The following is a 17,433-nucleotide window of genomic DNA, read 5'->3' as shown; positions in this document are numbered from 1 at the left end:
TTTTTTTTTTTTTTTTTTTAGTAAAACACTGCATATGTGTTGCAATTTCAAAAAAAAGTTACACCATACCTATTTTGCAAGAGGTTATTTCTTTTTTTGCCATTTTTTCAGCTTGATCATAAAACACCACCTTACTATATGTTTCAGATTTGATTCTGAAGTTTTCCTGCTCACTTGACAATTAATTGAGATTTTTAAAATTTTCACTGGAGAATTTGAAAGATTTTTTTCTGGAGAAGAAAACACTTTTGAAGAGTAGGTTGAGTTTCAGCTGCATTAAAAAGATGATTAAAGAGTGTGAATGGCACAGAAGGAGCTTGCATACCCATCTCAGGGTGTGTTGAGATTAAAACCTACTCTATTTAAAATTAGTAAAGGTAATGCAGATTTTTCTTTTGTTCAATGCATGTAATTTATAAATATGTACTGCTTGTAAAAAAAATCAGTGTGATGCACTAATATTGATCTGATTATCAGTAGTGATTCTTCATGCATTAAGAATCTGCAGATAAAGGAACCACTAAGTGGCAGTGATCACAGTGTGCTCAAGTGGGATTTACTCAGAGTTAACTACCATCAGGGGTAAAGGGAAGGGTTTTTGCTTTCGTAAAGGTGACTACGGAGGTCTGAGACAGTATTTAAATTCTATATGGTGGGACCAACTGATGATGTTACCAACAGCAAATTCAAAATGGGAAGCATTCAAAGAATTGATCTTGGAAGCTACTAGGCTTTACATACAATTAAGAAATATTGTTCAAGGTTTAGGCCTAAATGGATGTCATATGAACTAATGAGACATGTGGCAGAGAAGAAAAATACATGGGATACATATAAATTAATGGGTGACTTGGAATCCTACGATAGATATAAGCTGGTCTGTAACCAAGTCACAAAGGAGGTTAGGCAGGCAAAGGCAGATTATGAGAAATCTTTGGCAGAGGATGCAAAGAAAAACAGCAAAGAGTTCTTTACCTATGTAAACTCTAGAAGGAAAGGTATGAATCAGATTGGTCCACTGGATATCGATGGTTCAACTGTTGATAATCCTGCTCAGGTGGCTAACAAACTAAATGAGTATTTTGCATTTACATTCACACAAGGAGTTATTCAGGGAGGGGAATGCCAGAGGTGAATTAAACTCTGGCAGTGAGCTAGATGATTTTGTAATAACTGAGAGGAAAGTGGAGGAGAAATTGTTGAAGATAAACATAAGAAAGGCAGCTGGGATTAGTATTAGTATTAGTAACGACCGCATGGTGCAAGAAAGCCTATGGCTTATGCTGCACCAGCCAAAAAAAATATATAAAAAAAAAATCCGAACAAAACAATAATAAAAACAAAAAATAAATAAATAAATAAAATAAATAACTAAATAATAATAATTAATAAATATAAAAAAAAAAAAAAAGAAATTAAACCTATCATCCTATGCGCTTCCCTTACCCGAAAGTACTATCCAGATGACCAGATGCTGGAACAGACTTCCATCTTTTATTGTGGAAGTTGATAGCGTAAATAAATTTAAGGCTGGACAGGTTTTTGAAACGAATGGAGGGGTGAAATGGGAGCGTTTTTTTTTTTTTTTTTTCTGGCTAATGCTGCATAAGCTTGCTTTCTTTCATCGTATGCTAATGCTAATATATATATTTTTTTATTTGTGTCTTTTTTGTAATCTTTTTTAATTAATTAAAAAATATATATAGAGTATATATATTACCCACTCCTCTATATATTATAATGTGAAAATTGGGTACAAAATTGTAAATGCATAATTTTAAAGTATGTCTTTCCTTTATTCCAAGAATAACCGAATGATGTGGAAAGTCCACCAGAAATAAAAATAACCTGTTTATGTTATATGTTTAGTGCCCAGTGTATGGTTAATTTGAGGTATTTAAAACAAAGTTGTCTGTTTTGTCTCTGTAATAATTTTTTTTTCTAAGTGGCAATTTATGTTGTTGTGTTGGACAGAAACTCATACAGTTTCTGCCATCCATTTTGTCTAATGGCTACTGTATATCAAATTACTTGTCTTTCATCTCTATGACTTTAAAAGGCTATATGAGAATTCACTGTAACAAACAGTGCTTTTTTGTAAAAGAATAGGTGCCGGTACTCATTCTTTGCTATCAGGAAAAATTGAAAATTAAAAGATTATGAAAAGTACTCTAAATATATATATATTTTTTTTTTCCTGATATTGTTACTTTAATGGTAATTTGGATTAAGAACAACAAATTTAGTATATTAACACAGTTTATTAAGCATAAATTTATTATTCAAGTATATAAAAAATAAGCAAAATGTGAGTAAAATAAGTAAATAAATCGGTCAACTACTGAGTTCCGGGCACTCAGGATGAAGGGTCATTAGTGTAATGGTCATTTACATTAGTGTAATAGTCTAATGGTCATTAGTGTAATATCTCAAATAGAGAGCTTTATGGTAACCGAAAAAAGTTTCTAGTACTCCGGCTTGAACTAAAACTGAGGAACTAACAAAAACGTTGTCTATTTGAGTCTTTCCAGTTGTTGTGAACGACAAGGGTGGGAGAAGTGACCAAACTCTTGGGGGAGAAGCAACTGGCAGGTGAGGGCCGTGCAAGGCTCCACACAGGTGCCTACCTACCTACCACCGCCACCTCAACACTGGCTCTCTGAGTACCTCCTTGCCGGGACAACTCCAGCTTCGAAACTTTTTAAAAAATACTTCTCGTCGCAAAATTTATAAATGACCTATAAAGGTAATTTATTAACTAAAAAAAAAAAAACTGCAGCCATTGTCAACCCGCTGCAGGATGGAAGCCTCCTCAACAATTCATGTTGAGGGAAATGGACCATAATCTGCCACGCTGGTTGGCAGATCGATGGAGGCCATTTATTAACTAACTATTTAGCAACCTTTTTGTCACAAAAAGGAGAGTTACTTAGTACAAAGAAGCGTGCTATCGAAGTGCAATAATTTTTTTTTAACACAAAAAGTAAATGATAGATTTCAATGGGAATAGTTTTCCCTTGATAAGCATTGAATAACGCATAGCTAATCTAATTTTTCAATTCCTACTATTAGTTTACACTCTCCCTATATATATTTATATATCTTGTTCAAATTTTCAATCGTTAATAAAATACTTTTTATTCATCCACTCAAGTTCAAATAAATTTTTTTAAACTTGTAGTGGATGACACTTGATGTTAATACAGTTTTTTCAAATATTAATTCATTAATTAAATTTAATTAATTAATTTTAGTTTTATATGGGAGAAAAAAATTTCTCTTATATAAATTTAGGAATAAAATTGAAATCAACAGGCAGTAGCTCAATCGGTAAAATGCAAGGATTTCAGTATTTTTCACGTGAAGGTGAAGAATGCGAGTTCAATTCTTGCGAAAATCAATAATTTTTTGATAAATTTTTGTTATTCATCCACTCAAGTTCAAATACATTTTTTTAAACTTGTAGTGGATGACACTTGATGTTAATACAGGTTTTTTTCAAATATTAATTCATTAATTAAATTAAATTAATTAATTTTAGTTTTATATGGGAGAAAAAAATTTCTCTTATATAAGATGTTTAGCAGGATATAAATTTAGGAATAAATACCGTCAGTGGCGAAGCGTGTAGATCGCTGGAAAAAAATTTCTTTTTCAGATTCTTTTTTCATTCTGGGTTCTAGTCTGAGTCAAGGAGGGAACAAAATGGAAAATGAAACATGTGAATAAAAATAATAGTCCAACACCATATATAGAAAGGAAAATGGAAAATTGCAAGGAAATTCGCTTTCTATTTTGCCACTTAATATTGTGAGTCTGTCATATGTATATACATATTTATATTAATTGTAATTATTTAATAAAAAGTAACTAAAATAAAATTTTTCTTTGTTGACCTAAGTAGGAATTGACTTTAAAAATTTTTTTTTTATATTACTTGTTAAATTTTTAGCTCCATTAGTGATGGAAATAGGGGGGGGGGAGACATGAAAATTTGTCACATTTGCCTGTCTGGCGCCGACATTTTTAATTTTAAAATTCTTTTAAAATTATGTTTTAAACCTACTTGTTGAGCTCTTTCCAATGGTGTATAATAAGCTGTAGGTTGTCGACATTTTTGTCCCCCCACATTTTACCCTCCATTTCTCAGACAAATGTTGGTGTTATGTTGGCCCACATGATGTACAACCCCATGCAAAATTTCGAGTCAATAGGTTGAGTGGTTCCAGAGATACAATGCTGTGACAGACGGATGGACAGACAGACAACCGAGTGACATTATAAGAGTCCTTCGTTAGACTACGGACTCTAAAAATATTTAATTCCATAAATTCCATAATAAACTTAATAAACTTAATTCCATAATAAAGTTTTTTTGTAGAATATTCAAATTTTTATTAAATTCTCATCCGACACTCTATGCTGACTTCTTTTCTTCCTCTTTGTGTGTCGGTTGTTGTCAAAAGCAGCCACGAATCGACATATTTGCTGGATCAAAGCGGGTTAGTGGCGGCCTACAATTTTAAGAAACAGTAGTGAAGAAACTGTTTTTGTCATCAACGAAGCTCTTGTTGGGCTGGCGATCAGATTCATTTGTGAAAATTCTTGTTCACATTGACTCAATGAAATTGGTATCATGCTCAGAGCGTCCATCAAATGCTTCAATTCTTCCGAAACCATCTTTTCAATTAGGTATTCCCGAAATCCACGAATTGTATCTCTTTCATTTAACTGTAATTGACAATTTTCTAACTTCATTTTCACCAAATGGCAACAATTGTCATTAGTTCTTAAATTTGAATTTTTTCTTTTCTTTCTTTTTTTTTTTTTTTTTTTTGAAACTTTCCAAAATGTCAGTGTCATTCAGATATTCAGACACTGTGACCATGTAAACAGAAATAGGAAAAATATCGATAATGCACTTCTGCGAAAGAACAGATGATTATTTTTTGGGGTAAAAGAAAATCACGCTCTCCTAATTCTCAAACGGGGCACTTACAGTTGATTCACAGCGGTGTCCAACCTACGGCCCGCTCGGAAAGTCAACTAAAACAGCATAAAGAAATCTAACTTTGAATTTTTTTTAATATGGTCCCTGTACGGGAAAAGTTTGGACACCACTGCAGTAGAAGGTGTTATTTTGGTTTTTAGGAGCATTAGCAACTAAGGACATATTGCTCCGAGGATATGCGGTGGTCATTCCTTGACCTTTCCGCATTCTCCGTATTTGGTGGTCACGGGCTCGAACCCTGGTCTAATCAAGAAGCATGTGCCACGCACTGTTGCTCCTGTCCACCATGCTACGGAAGCGCCAGTAGAAGATGGACTAGAGCCCATTGAGAATACCCCTTGATCTGCTGACTGTTGACCAACGCGACTTCTCCATATGTGGGACAGGTGGTCGGATAGGTTTTCCCAGGTACCACTAAGTTGTAGAATGGTAATCCCTTTAGCTCTCTTAATTTGCACAGCAGCACTAATTGTCTAAATTGCCTGAAGGCCAGAAATGCGAACAGTGCATACCGAGTTAATTTTCCGTTCACTATATGAACATTTTCTTTGCTCAACGGAAAGTATTTTAAATGTAACTTCCAAGGGGAATTCAAAATAATTCGCTATAAAAGAACATCATTAAACAGAGGTCATACTGAATAATTTAGAATTATAAAAATGGTTATACAGATTTATGTAGAAAATATCTTAACAACAGACAGTGAAAAATGCAAATTTAGTTAAATAATTTTAAGTTTATTTGAATAGTAGGTAAACATTTGAAAAAAATTTACGGAATATTACAAATTTCGAAGTGCATTGCATCCAAATGTCACACGTCGCTGTTAATAAAGGTGCCAGTACACCGTACCGTTGCATACCATTCCAAAAAAAAGCACTGGTAACAAGCATAAATTATACGAATATATGCCACGTTAGATTTCCCTTTATTTTTACCTAAACAAGGTTCACTGTAACAAGAATTTATAAATATTTATAAATGTACCTTCGCTTTCGGTTCTGGTGGTTTACAAACTCTAGTGTGACCATTTACATTATGAAGTTGTTACTACTACTAATGTAGAAGCTTGTTTTTAGAAAACAGTACCATTACAGCATCTTTTGTCAGTGTGTGTTTTAAATAAATTTAAAATAAGCTCTATTGGTAATTTTGTTTTAATTAGTATTTGTATTAGTCACATGATGCATGGAAGCCTGAGGCTTTTTGCTGCATTAACCAAGAAAAAAATTCATTTATTTAAAATAATAATAATAAATAATAAAATAAAATATCTATTTGACTCCCTCCTGACTTAGATACCTATTCAGCTGACCTTTGATCCCTAAGTTCATTCATGGAGGAGACTTATTCCAGTAATTATTTATATGAGGGTGAAAACCAGTCCACAGAGTATGCAAGACTGACCAGTTTAGTAAAGATGATTAAAAAAAGTAACTGCTGCTATTACAAGTATGATATTTTGAATTTATAATATTTGTATAAACTAAAATACATTTAAGGGCAAGAGCCTCAAGCTACGTGGTAGTATGACTAACATTTAGGTTAGTACAAATGCATCAGTTTTATAGAGTGAACTTGGAGTGAACAGCACTACTTTGGGAGAAGATATCAAAAAATAGAGCTGCTATATTGAATCAGCACTGATTGCATTGCCTTGCAGGAGAGAAAGGCTGCATATATTTGACTCCAACTTTAGATCCTTGTATATTGGGAAAGGTAATCTGTTTTAGACAGTTAATTTAGACACTGTTGTCTCCAATCTCATTAACATCTCTAAAATTTTACTCTTACATTTTCCAAAATTTAGACTTTCACTCACGTAAATTAAATGGGTTTCTTCTGTGCATGCCACCTTTATTTTCAGATAAAGTATAAATTTTTGTTTTTCTCTGTGCAACTTAGTTTAATGTTGTTCATGTTACATTTAAGTAAAATGCTTTAAATGAATTAAATAATACAAACCAAAAGTAATAATTTTTGTTTTGTGTTATTTAAAAAGTTTGGATAAATACTGCTTTAATCTGTAAAACAGAAATAAAAAAAAAAGCAATTTCTGTTCTAATATATGTATTAATGGGCATAGAATGTGTTGAATCAAGATCAGTTAGCATGCTGCATCCATTTTATCATGAAATTTTGTTATGATAGCATTGTTGTAGTTATAGAATTTTTTAAATTGTACACTTTGGTTTCATTTTTATTTTGATATTTCTATGAAATATGGTGAAGGTAAAATGATTGACAAAATTTCTAAAGTTTAGTTAAGTGAGCTTTGTTGTGTTTGTGTCTAAAAATGCTGACTGAATACCTTTTTAAAACTTTTCTTAGACTACAATTGAAACAACAATTGGTAACAGCAATTCTTCTCTTTGGAAGTATATAAAACCAAATTACACAGTTCTAGAATGGCTTCGTACCATAGTAGCAAATAGACTTGCAACTGATGGTAGGTCATGGACATCTTTATTTAGCAAGTTCAACAGTGGCACGTAAGCTTTGATTTAATTTTTTTTAAAAATATTAATCACTTTTTCTAAATAAGTTTGTACAGGATGCTCCTTTGAAACATAGCCATTTAAATGTGTTAATCACCACATTTAAATGGTTATATCTCCCTGATTGGGTAGATGCATATATGTCAATTAATGTGGTAATGGAATTTGTTATTATGGAAAACATCTTGAGTTTCCAAAAGTGCAAGCCAGGGAGTGTAAGAGAATGATGTAATGATAAGAATTCTTAGGTCTTAAAGCCACATTGTTACCCTTTTGAAGTGTAAATTTGACAATTCATAAATCTCTTCCAAGATTTGTGAACCTTTGTACAAATTCACAGATTGGAAATTTTTGCAATAAATGGTAATCACGTGGTACACAGTCTGCTCTGGTGTAATGCTACTAACCTGTCATTCTTTATAATCCTAGTTATTTTGGCACTTACCCTGAACATCCTAGCTACTATGATGCCTGATACCCTTTCAGGCTAAGGAATCAGTGTACTGAACATTCACAGTATATGGATGCTTACATAACTATGTCAGGTGTGACCTATTTGAAAAATTTTCAACTTGAATCTTGTTAGCAATATGACAATTGTTGAGGCCTTTACAGGAATAGCTAAGTTAATCAGTCTCACGCTGCAGTTCTTGATTTATTCCCAGAGTTTTAACTGCATGGACAAATCAGCCTTGGAGTTCACAGTTTACAAACATATCAATGTCCTTTGGTGTGAGTTACCTTGGTTTTAATTAATTCAAAACAACCCCAAGATCATACCTGCAATTTCATCTAATTTTGTAGTTGGCGCAGTGGGAGGGCTGACATCTAGAATTGCATTGGGCAGTACCTTCCAATTGATATTAAAGTCATATAATAATGCATGTCTCCAAACATATGACAAATGATAGCTTACACTCACCTTCTGTATATGGAGAGACATATACAGTCTGGTGTGCCACACAGCTCCTGTAATGTGGCTAATGATGGTATTTTTATGAATATCACTTGTGGTACTATTTGTTATTAGTACTAATAGTAGCAAATAATGCAAGGAAGCAAGCATCAAAAAAACATTTTTGGCTGATGCTGTATAAGCTTTCTAATATATAACAATATTAATATTATTAATACATTATTAATTATTCCAAAAATCAATTACACTCTGGCACATTTTCTCTCCTCTATTTTGCAGCCATATTTTTCAATTTAAGTTTATGTCCCCGCATGTGTATTGTTTAAGAAACAGTAAGGATGCCATCAGCATTTAGTTTACTCAATCAAGCATTCTGGCAGGTGCCTGGTTTCCAAGTGCTGCAATTTGCAGAGATGAAATCCTTCTTAAAATGAGGCTTCCAGACCATATGCTGTACTCAAGATGCAGCCTAACTGTTGCTTTGTACATGTTCATGTCAAACGGCCCTGGGATTTCTCCCATCTCTGCTAATCACATTCTTGTCCCTGCTAGCAGAATTCCTGTATACAATTGAGAGAACCCTATGAGCTGTCCTAGTAGCCTATCTGCACTGCTCAGAACACTCCACGTCAGACTGTACAATTACCCCTAAGTATCTTTCTTTTGCTATCCCCCTTGGTTGTGATGTTATCTAGTTGGTATGTTATAACTGCTGGCTATTTCTGCTGTCTGGAGATCTTCTAACAATGAAAATCCATTTCATTTTGTTAAAAATCAAACAAAATCTGTTAAAGAATTAAAATTCTTTTATGTATAGATGATTGTTTAAGTTGTTTGGACATGCATCTAAAACAGATGGCAGCATTTTCCATGTTGTGGCTCTTATCCATGTGGATCGATACCTAGAAATTCATCAGACTCATCAGAAGCTGTCTTCTGAAGACAATTTGTTCATGAAATAATTAAAAGCTTTAAATACTGAAAATTTCATCAAATGCACAAAGCATCCATCTGATGCATCTTCTTCAGGAGGAACAGTCACTGCCACCTCAAACTGGATAGAGTGAAAGATGTTTTTCACTGAAAGAAACCAGTATTGCTGTAAAAAAAAAAAAAAATTTGACCTTGTTCTGTGACAACACACAACACTGCTGTACAATCATGCAGACAGTACCTAAGGTAGTACAATATACTTTCATTGATGGGGCAAGTGCTCAAACAGTGGTGGTACTTATGTAGAAAAATACAAGAGATATGGTCAAGAATTTCCTGGACTGGTCATACAGTGCTGTTGTCAATAAATACAGCACAATTTTCTGTTGTCCAATTGCAAGTTTAAACCTGAATCTACACATACATAGAAGGTTGTTATGTTTCATTGCTGTGTGTGTTTGAAGTGCATTTATTTTAATGTGATTTCTGACTATGAAAAATGTCAAATTTGGAACATCATGTAAACATCTAATTTTGCCAACACTTAGGGAAATCTACTTTTGAAACATTGGAAACGATGCATCAGGTTTATGGAAAGAATTCTGTCTTGTTCCACCATGTTTAAATGCCATCATTCTCTTTCCTCTTTGAATCATTGAATGATTCAAAGAGGAAAGAGAAAGTGTAGCAGGTGACTGTTTTGGAGGACCTTTAACTGCTTATATGTGCGAAGAAATTGAAACAGCTGTGAAACTTGTGCAACAGAATTGCTATGTAAACGTTGATAAACTTGCAGAAGCTGTAACATTTTGAACAGAAGCCGTCATAGAATTTTAAGTGATGATTTGAGTACATATTGGGTTGCTCAGCATGTGGTGCCTTGGATAATTATCAATGATCAGTGCAATGAGTGAATGAGAATTATTGGTGATCTCACAACAGCATCTGATAATAATCTGTTCCTTTGAGAATCCTTAATATCTGGTAATGAGACTTAAGGTTTTCTCCATGACCTACAAACAAAGCATGAATCATTTGTGTGGAAATTGCCTCATACAGTCACTTGCCATGACAAAAAAATTTCAGTAAGACAGGTTGAAAGGGAAATGATGCTATTTTTTTTTTTTATTTTTTTTTTTATACCATTGTGGCATTGATTATGTACCAACAATTCATTCTTCAAGGTGCAACTGTGAATAAGGAAAGATACATAAAGGTGTTGCACTTACCGTGACAATTTAGCAAAAGCATCCAAAACAGTGGACAGTGAAAGACTGGAAGTTGTTATACAACAATGTGCTGGCGCTCTGTTAATTTTTCATATGACATGAGTTGGCTAAACACTGCTCTCAGCATGCAGGTTTTCTTTTCCCAGAAATGAAACATGTACAGTGCACTTTCTTCTATAGTGAACAAGAGATTATTGATGCAACTATAGACACTCTCCATAACATCCAGCAAGAATAGGTATTATTGATGGTAAAAGTTCATTACTGCTCAAAGAGAGTACCTTGAGAATGGCCATGTCTATACTTAGTTATATTTAATATGTGAATCTGTAACTTTTGGACCCCTATTATAAGACCGCTATACCTTGTGGTAAGCATGATATAGGTGTCTTATTTTCAGGATCTGCCCTCCTCCCACATAATATAGTATATACACTGAGTGATCAGGCTAAGGTAAAGAAAGCCAACACGAGAAACATCAGATAACTTACGCGGAAAATTAGTTTCCTGACATCGGACTCTAGCACTGCTCGCTCGGTAAACAGATGGTAGGTGTTATCAGTCTGGAGCCGAAATCAAGAAGGATATATTGATTGACAGGTAGGCGTGGCAAACTATGAAATGATTGGTGGTGGGCGCGACAGAGGACAAGCTACTGTGTAGTCATTGGTTGGCATTATAATGTGTATTTATGAGTAAAGAACGGTGCATAATAGTTTTGTAATGAACGATAAACAGGTAATAGTAATGATGAATCTTTTTAAATATGGAAGAAATTTGTAAGGAAAATAAAACGTTGGTTGATTTTTTGATGAGAACTAAATTAATAAAAGTTTCGTTCTGTTCATTTTTATGTTCTTCATTATGTTTTTTTTCTCATTATTAAAAACAAATTTTTGAAGTTTATAAGCGTTTTTACTATACTGTTGATTTAGGTTTGGTTACGAAAAAAGGAGCTGTCCGGGCTAGCCGGGTGGGTAAAGTGCCTGCCTGGCAACCCAAAGGTCGCGGGTTCGAATCCTGCCTTGGGCTTGGATCAAAGTACTGCAAAAACCTTGGGAGGTGCATTATGGCCACAGAAGCCGATGCGCCAACAACTACAAAAAAAAAGGAAAAGGTTTCTTTATTTTTCGTTATATTTCGTAACCTGACCTTAAATGGTAGGTTAGGAAATAATAGAAACAGTTTCCTTATATTTAGTGACCTAACCTTAAACGTTAGGTTAGGAAATAATATAAGGAAAGAAAGATTATATATATATATATAGGGGCTCACATCTGGTGAGTATGGGCTTGGCACACCCAGGGTCCTCAGCTGGATATCATCATTCTTCTCTTTCTTGGTGATTTCCTTCTACTTCTCTCTCTCTCTCTCTCTCTCTCTCTCTCTCTCTCTCTCTCTCTCTCTCTCACACGTGCGCGCACACACACACACACACACACACACACACACACACACACACACACACACACACACACACACACACACACACACACACACACACACACACACACACACACACACAGGGTAACTCAAATTTTCTTTGGCTGGTGCAGCATAAGCCTCAGGCTTCCTTGCACCATATGGCTAATAATAATAATAATAATAATATAGTGAATAGGTGTTGATTGACGTTATGATGTGTGTATCTGCACAAGTGTCTTTAAAAATAAAAGTACAGTAATAAAAAAATAATATTTTGTTAATAAACAATTCATGCACTAGTCCACATGATTCTAAAGTAAAAAGGTTAGGTTACCCCCTTCATTTTGGGAGGGGTTCAAGCTCCAATGGAGGCCGACCGGGCTAGCCGGGTGGGTAAAGTTCCTGCCTGGCAACCCAAAGGTCGCGGGTTTGAATCCCGCCTCGGGCTTGCATCAAAGTACTGTAAAAACCTTGGGAGGTGCATTATGGCCACAGATGCCAATGCGCCAACAACTACCAAAAAAAAAAAAAAAAGCTCCAATGGGATTCAAGTGGAGGCAACCTGAGCCTCATGTTGTTGACGCCAAATCTGTACATGACCATCCACAGTGTGGAGTAAATAATGTGACTCAACGACCAGCACATCTTCCAGTCTTCTAACATTCAACTTACATGCTCTTTGCACCAGGCAAGTCTTTTTATGCTGATGAACCTTGGTTAGGAGAGGATGCCGTAGGGGTCGTCTGCTGGTATAGCCCATATGTGCAAGCGTGCGATGCATGGTCATGCCAGATATTATTCCGGGTTGGCCCATGTTGTATTGGGTAGTGAACTCTTCAACAGTGTTGCGCCTGTTCGACTGTATGAGTCATTGGACCTGGTGCTCACCTCAACATCAACCTTTCGCTGACTTTTGCAGTTTAGTTGTCGGATCGATGTTACACCATTTTGACGCCAGTCCTGGGACACTTTAACAGTGGCGGCTCTCAAACACCCACCAGTTCGGCCGTTTGGGAAATCGATGCACCACCTCTTCGAGCACCCACAATCTGTCCATTATCAAAGTCCGATAAATCCTTCCTTTTACCCATCACGCTCAGAATTTCACTACCTACTGAACCACTGACACCTTATCTATGCTACGCAGGTCAACTAACTGCACACTCTTGTACCTCACATGGTCAACGGGTCACATTCAGTTTTCATAGGGGTGGTCATAATTCAGTGATCACTTAGTGTATACAGTAATACCCTGAAGTTACGCAATAGGTGGGTCCGACGAAAATCGCTTAAGGCGAATTTGCGTAAGTCGGGGTACAACTTTGCATATAAATACATATAAATTTTGTTTAATTGGGACCAAGGACTAACAAAAACCTAGTTTAGAAGAAAAATATTTAATAAAATTGCTGTTCTTTATACATATTAATACAAAATATGTATTAAAAAAATAAATGACTTACGTGAAAAAGTTATTTCGATGTCGATGGCTTCATAAAATCTAACAAATTCATCTGACGACACAGCGCCTTCTTTTTTTCACGCAGAATTTCTTCGTAGCAAGCTAATAATTTTTTTTATTCCTTGATTTGTAGCTATAACGCGTTCTTCGTTGGAGTCTGTTTTCTAAAATTTAAGCCCTTTTCAATTGAGCTGAGACCTTCTGTCAAACTTGCAATTGTCATGAGCTTTTCTGGTGGAACTGGGTCTGAAGTGTCAGATACTTCAGTGACGTTTTGCTCACGCATCTCTATGAGCTCATTCATTGTCAGCTCCTGACTATGTGAATCCAACAGCTCGTTGACATCATAACCACTGACTTCCAAATCGAATTGCCTGGCAAGATTAACAACTTCTTCTATCACATGAGCGACATGATCAGTTTCTGGCGTTGTTTTTGTCTCGTTTTTTAAAAAAATGGACAAAGTTTCTTCCAGACACCATTCAATGTTTTTTTGTGAATTTCATCCCAAGATTCTTCAATGATTCTTACGACATCTAAAACATTGAATTGTTTCCAAAAGTCTTTAACAGATATCTCTCACTATTTTGTCTCATAGCTTCATTCAGATGTGCAAACGAACGCCTCGTGTAGTAAGCCTTGAATGTTTTAATGACTCCCTGGTCCATTGGTTGAAGCAAGCTGGTTGTGTTTGGAGGCAAAAACACAACTTTCACATGTGGGTCGAAATTAATTAGGGTGGCAGGAGGATGACCGGGTGCATTGTCAATAAGAAGCATCACTTTAAGTGGAATCTGTTTAGACTCGCAATAACGTTCGACTTCGGGTATGAAGTGGTGACCAAACCAGTCCTCAAAAATGGAAGCTGTCACCCAAGCTTTATGATTTGACTTCCAACCCACTGGTAAGCTAATTTTAGATATATTTTTTAAAACACTTGGGTTTTCGGAGCGATAAATTAAGAGAGGTTTTAACTTGCAGTCACCAGCTGCATTCCAGCCAACCATCACTGTCAATCGGTCTTTGGAAACCTTAAAGCCTGGAAAGTTTTTTTTTCTTCGTGAAAACGATGTAATTTCCGACAAAAGTTGAGCACGAATTCAAATGCACACATATAAATTATGACAGTTGGAATGCAAATTCTTGTATATATGTGTAGCTCATGCGGCAGAAAAGTTGAATTTTGTTCATCTTTCGCTCTCACTCTCCGCCGTCGCACCGTATATCGATAGCATTTGAAAAATGACCTTGAACATAGTGGGCAGCAGTGTTGCCAAACGAAAAAATCAAGAACCGTGTAACTCCGAGTTCGCGTAAGTCGGGGTATTACTGTACACATATTACTTGTTTAGAATGTTGTAGTAGTTTTAAGATTGTGATTTGTTGTATTGTAGAATTGAATTCTTTCATGCATTTATATATTCTTATCTCTTGTTAAGCTATAACAATCAGTGGATGGTGGTTGATTACAACAAATTCAGACGTGGTTTTCCTCTGAAAAATGATCTCCTTTGGGTTTTAGAACAGATACCGTAAGTCGCAGCTTCTAATAATTTTCTTTTATCATATTTTATTATTGTTATTATTATAAGCATTAGTGATCTATTTTAAGTTTTAAAAAAAATCCTGTTAGTGTACATAATGTTCAGCTGAAAACTTCTGGGATATCAATATATGTTTGGCTATGTGATATATGACATTTTAGGTTTTGGCTCACCCTCTTAATTTTGAGCTATTAGCTAATAAGGATCAGATTTCTGCTCATATTCTTTGTTCTACCTACCAAGTGTGACAATAAAGTTCCCAGGCTGGTGCAATAAAAATAACACAAAGTGAAGGAGCTCAAAAATAGTTTTATTTTTATTCAAAGTAATCACCACCTGATTGAATGCACTCATTATGCTGTTCTAAAAGTTTCTGAAAAAAGTCAGCAAAGGTATCCAAAGAGATGATGTTCAGTTCAGTGGTTTACATTTTTCTTTATGTCCTGAACATCCAGAAATCTCTTTTCTTTGAGGGCAGTTTTTACCTTGGAAAAGAGGAAGAAATCCACTGGTGCTAGATCAGAAGAGTAGGGTGGATAGTTGATCTGTACAATGCCATGTTTCATCAGAAATGCCTTCACAACAAGTGAAGAATGGACAGTGCATTGTTCTGCAGCAAGAACCAGCTGCCATTCTCTCAAAATTGCAGCCCTACCTGGGAAATGCACATCAATAGTCTTTAATGCACCTATATGTAGAATGCAGCATTGACTCTCTCCCCTTCAGGTACGGCGGCTCTGTAGCCAGGTGGGCCGGAGCAGCAGTGAGTAGCACATGCTTCTTGATTAGACTGGGGTTAGAGCCCGTCACCACCAAATACGGAGGATGCGGAAAGGTCAGGGAATGACCACCGCATATCCCCGGAGCAATATGGCCTTAGTTGCTAATGCTCCTAAAAACCAAATAACAACAACCTTCAGGTACAAATTTTTTCTTGTGAATCACAACCTGTTTGTTGAAAAATATGATCAGCATTGTCTTGATCCTGGACTTCTGTAAACAAAACTGTTTGGGCCTTGATGATTTTGAAGTCCACTGCATGCTCTGATGCTTCCTCTGGGTCGTACTGAAATACTGAACACTCACCTCCAATGACAAGACAGTCAAGGAAAGTAGGATCATCTAGACAAGTCTGGATGAATTGTTCATATGATGATACTTTTCATTATCCCTGCTTATCCATGAGGCCATTCAAAAATGGTTTTAAAAAGATCTATGAAATTTTGCACAGATCTTCTTTTTACCTAAATCTTTATGCAGAATTTGATGAATCATCTCCTTATTCATATTCAACTCATCAGCTATCATTATGAGGGTCAAATGACAATCTCTTGCTGACAGTTTCCTGAACTTTTGCAACTCTGTCCTTATTTTGAGAGGCTGACAGACACCTACTTCTTGGGTCATTGCAAACATACTTAATTCAGATGTTAATTTAAACAAGATTTTTAATTTGATGTTTCCAGACTGTTCTGTTGATGTAGATTTTAATTAGGTAAAATAAAAGCTTTTTATGTTAAACACTGTGGGCTGCTGTATTTTAATAAACTATTAATTTAAAATTTACAGAAATGTGAAAGAATATAATAAAGTGGTCTGAGAAGAGCAGATAGATCTAATAATTTGATACTGAGATATCAATAAACATTAGGTGCATACACATTATTTCAAAAATATGTTTTTAGGTCATATATCAGCAGATGTATTGTGGAAATTTATTGATGACATTCAACTTCCCTTGAGAAATGGACCAAATATTAATTTAAAATTTCTTCAAAAACTAAAGACAAAAAATTGTGATGATTCACATGAAAGAAAATTTATTGTTGTTTGTATAGTTGGTGTGTATACTTTTCATGTACTTAAAGATCATAATATGAAATCTGATTTAAAAGTAGCAAAGTGAGATTTATATCAACTTCTCTGAGCATGTACATCTCATGAAAGATAAAAGTTAACACATTGTGCTAATTACATAGCTCTTGCAGGCAGCATACAATATATTCATAGAAATTCTGCTCTCTGAAATGGCTTCAAAATACTGATTATTTGATTAAGGCTGTATTAATTTCCAGCCACATCAAGAAATATAAAAAATCAAAACTTGTTGATAGCAAACTGGGAAACGTTAATGTAAAGTCAACTGAATAAATGTAAATCAATAGCATTTACGATCACTTTAGAATGCATCAGTTTAGATTTCAATGCCTTTGATTCTTTTTCCTTATTGATATCTGCAAACCCTGTTAAAAATTTAATTACATAAAGTATAAAGCGAGACCTGATCAAAGTGCTAGCACCATAACAAAATTTCTCGATTTCTGAATTTATTTAGAAATTTATGAATTTCTTGTTGTACAAATCATAACTGGTTTATTTTAAAAATTTTAATTAAATGAGCATGACATCAAAATT

The 17,433-nt window shown here is 35.0% G+C and overlaps 1 protein-coding gene across 1 annotated transcript in view; it reads left to right on the top strand.

Annotated features, from left to right (window-relative positions):
- Positions 1 to 17,433, top strand: part of lama (phospholipase B domain containing lamina ancestor) — an 83,945-nt gene that overhangs the window by 39,934 nt on the left and 26,578 nt on the right. The window contains exons 6-7 of the mRNA XM_090368708.1: positions 7,343 to 7,503; positions 14,914 to 15,006. Coding sequence (XP_090224834.1) covers positions 7,343 to 7,503; positions 14,914 to 15,006 — 254 coding nt within the window. The remainder of the gene's footprint in view (positions 1 to 7,342; positions 7,504 to 14,913; positions 15,007 to 17,433) is intronic.

This window comes from Mastigoproctus giganteus, chromosome 1 (genome assembly GCF_048544385.1).
Source record: "Mastigoproctus giganteus isolate SK-2022 chromosome 1, ASM4854438v1, whole genome shotgun sequence".
Taxonomy (NCBI): domain Eukaryota; kingdom Metazoa; phylum Arthropoda; class Arachnida; order Uropygi; family Thelyphonidae; genus Mastigoproctus; species Mastigoproctus giganteus.
Note: the sequence above shows the minus strand (reverse complement) of the source record. Positions and strands in the feature narration are given on the sequence as shown.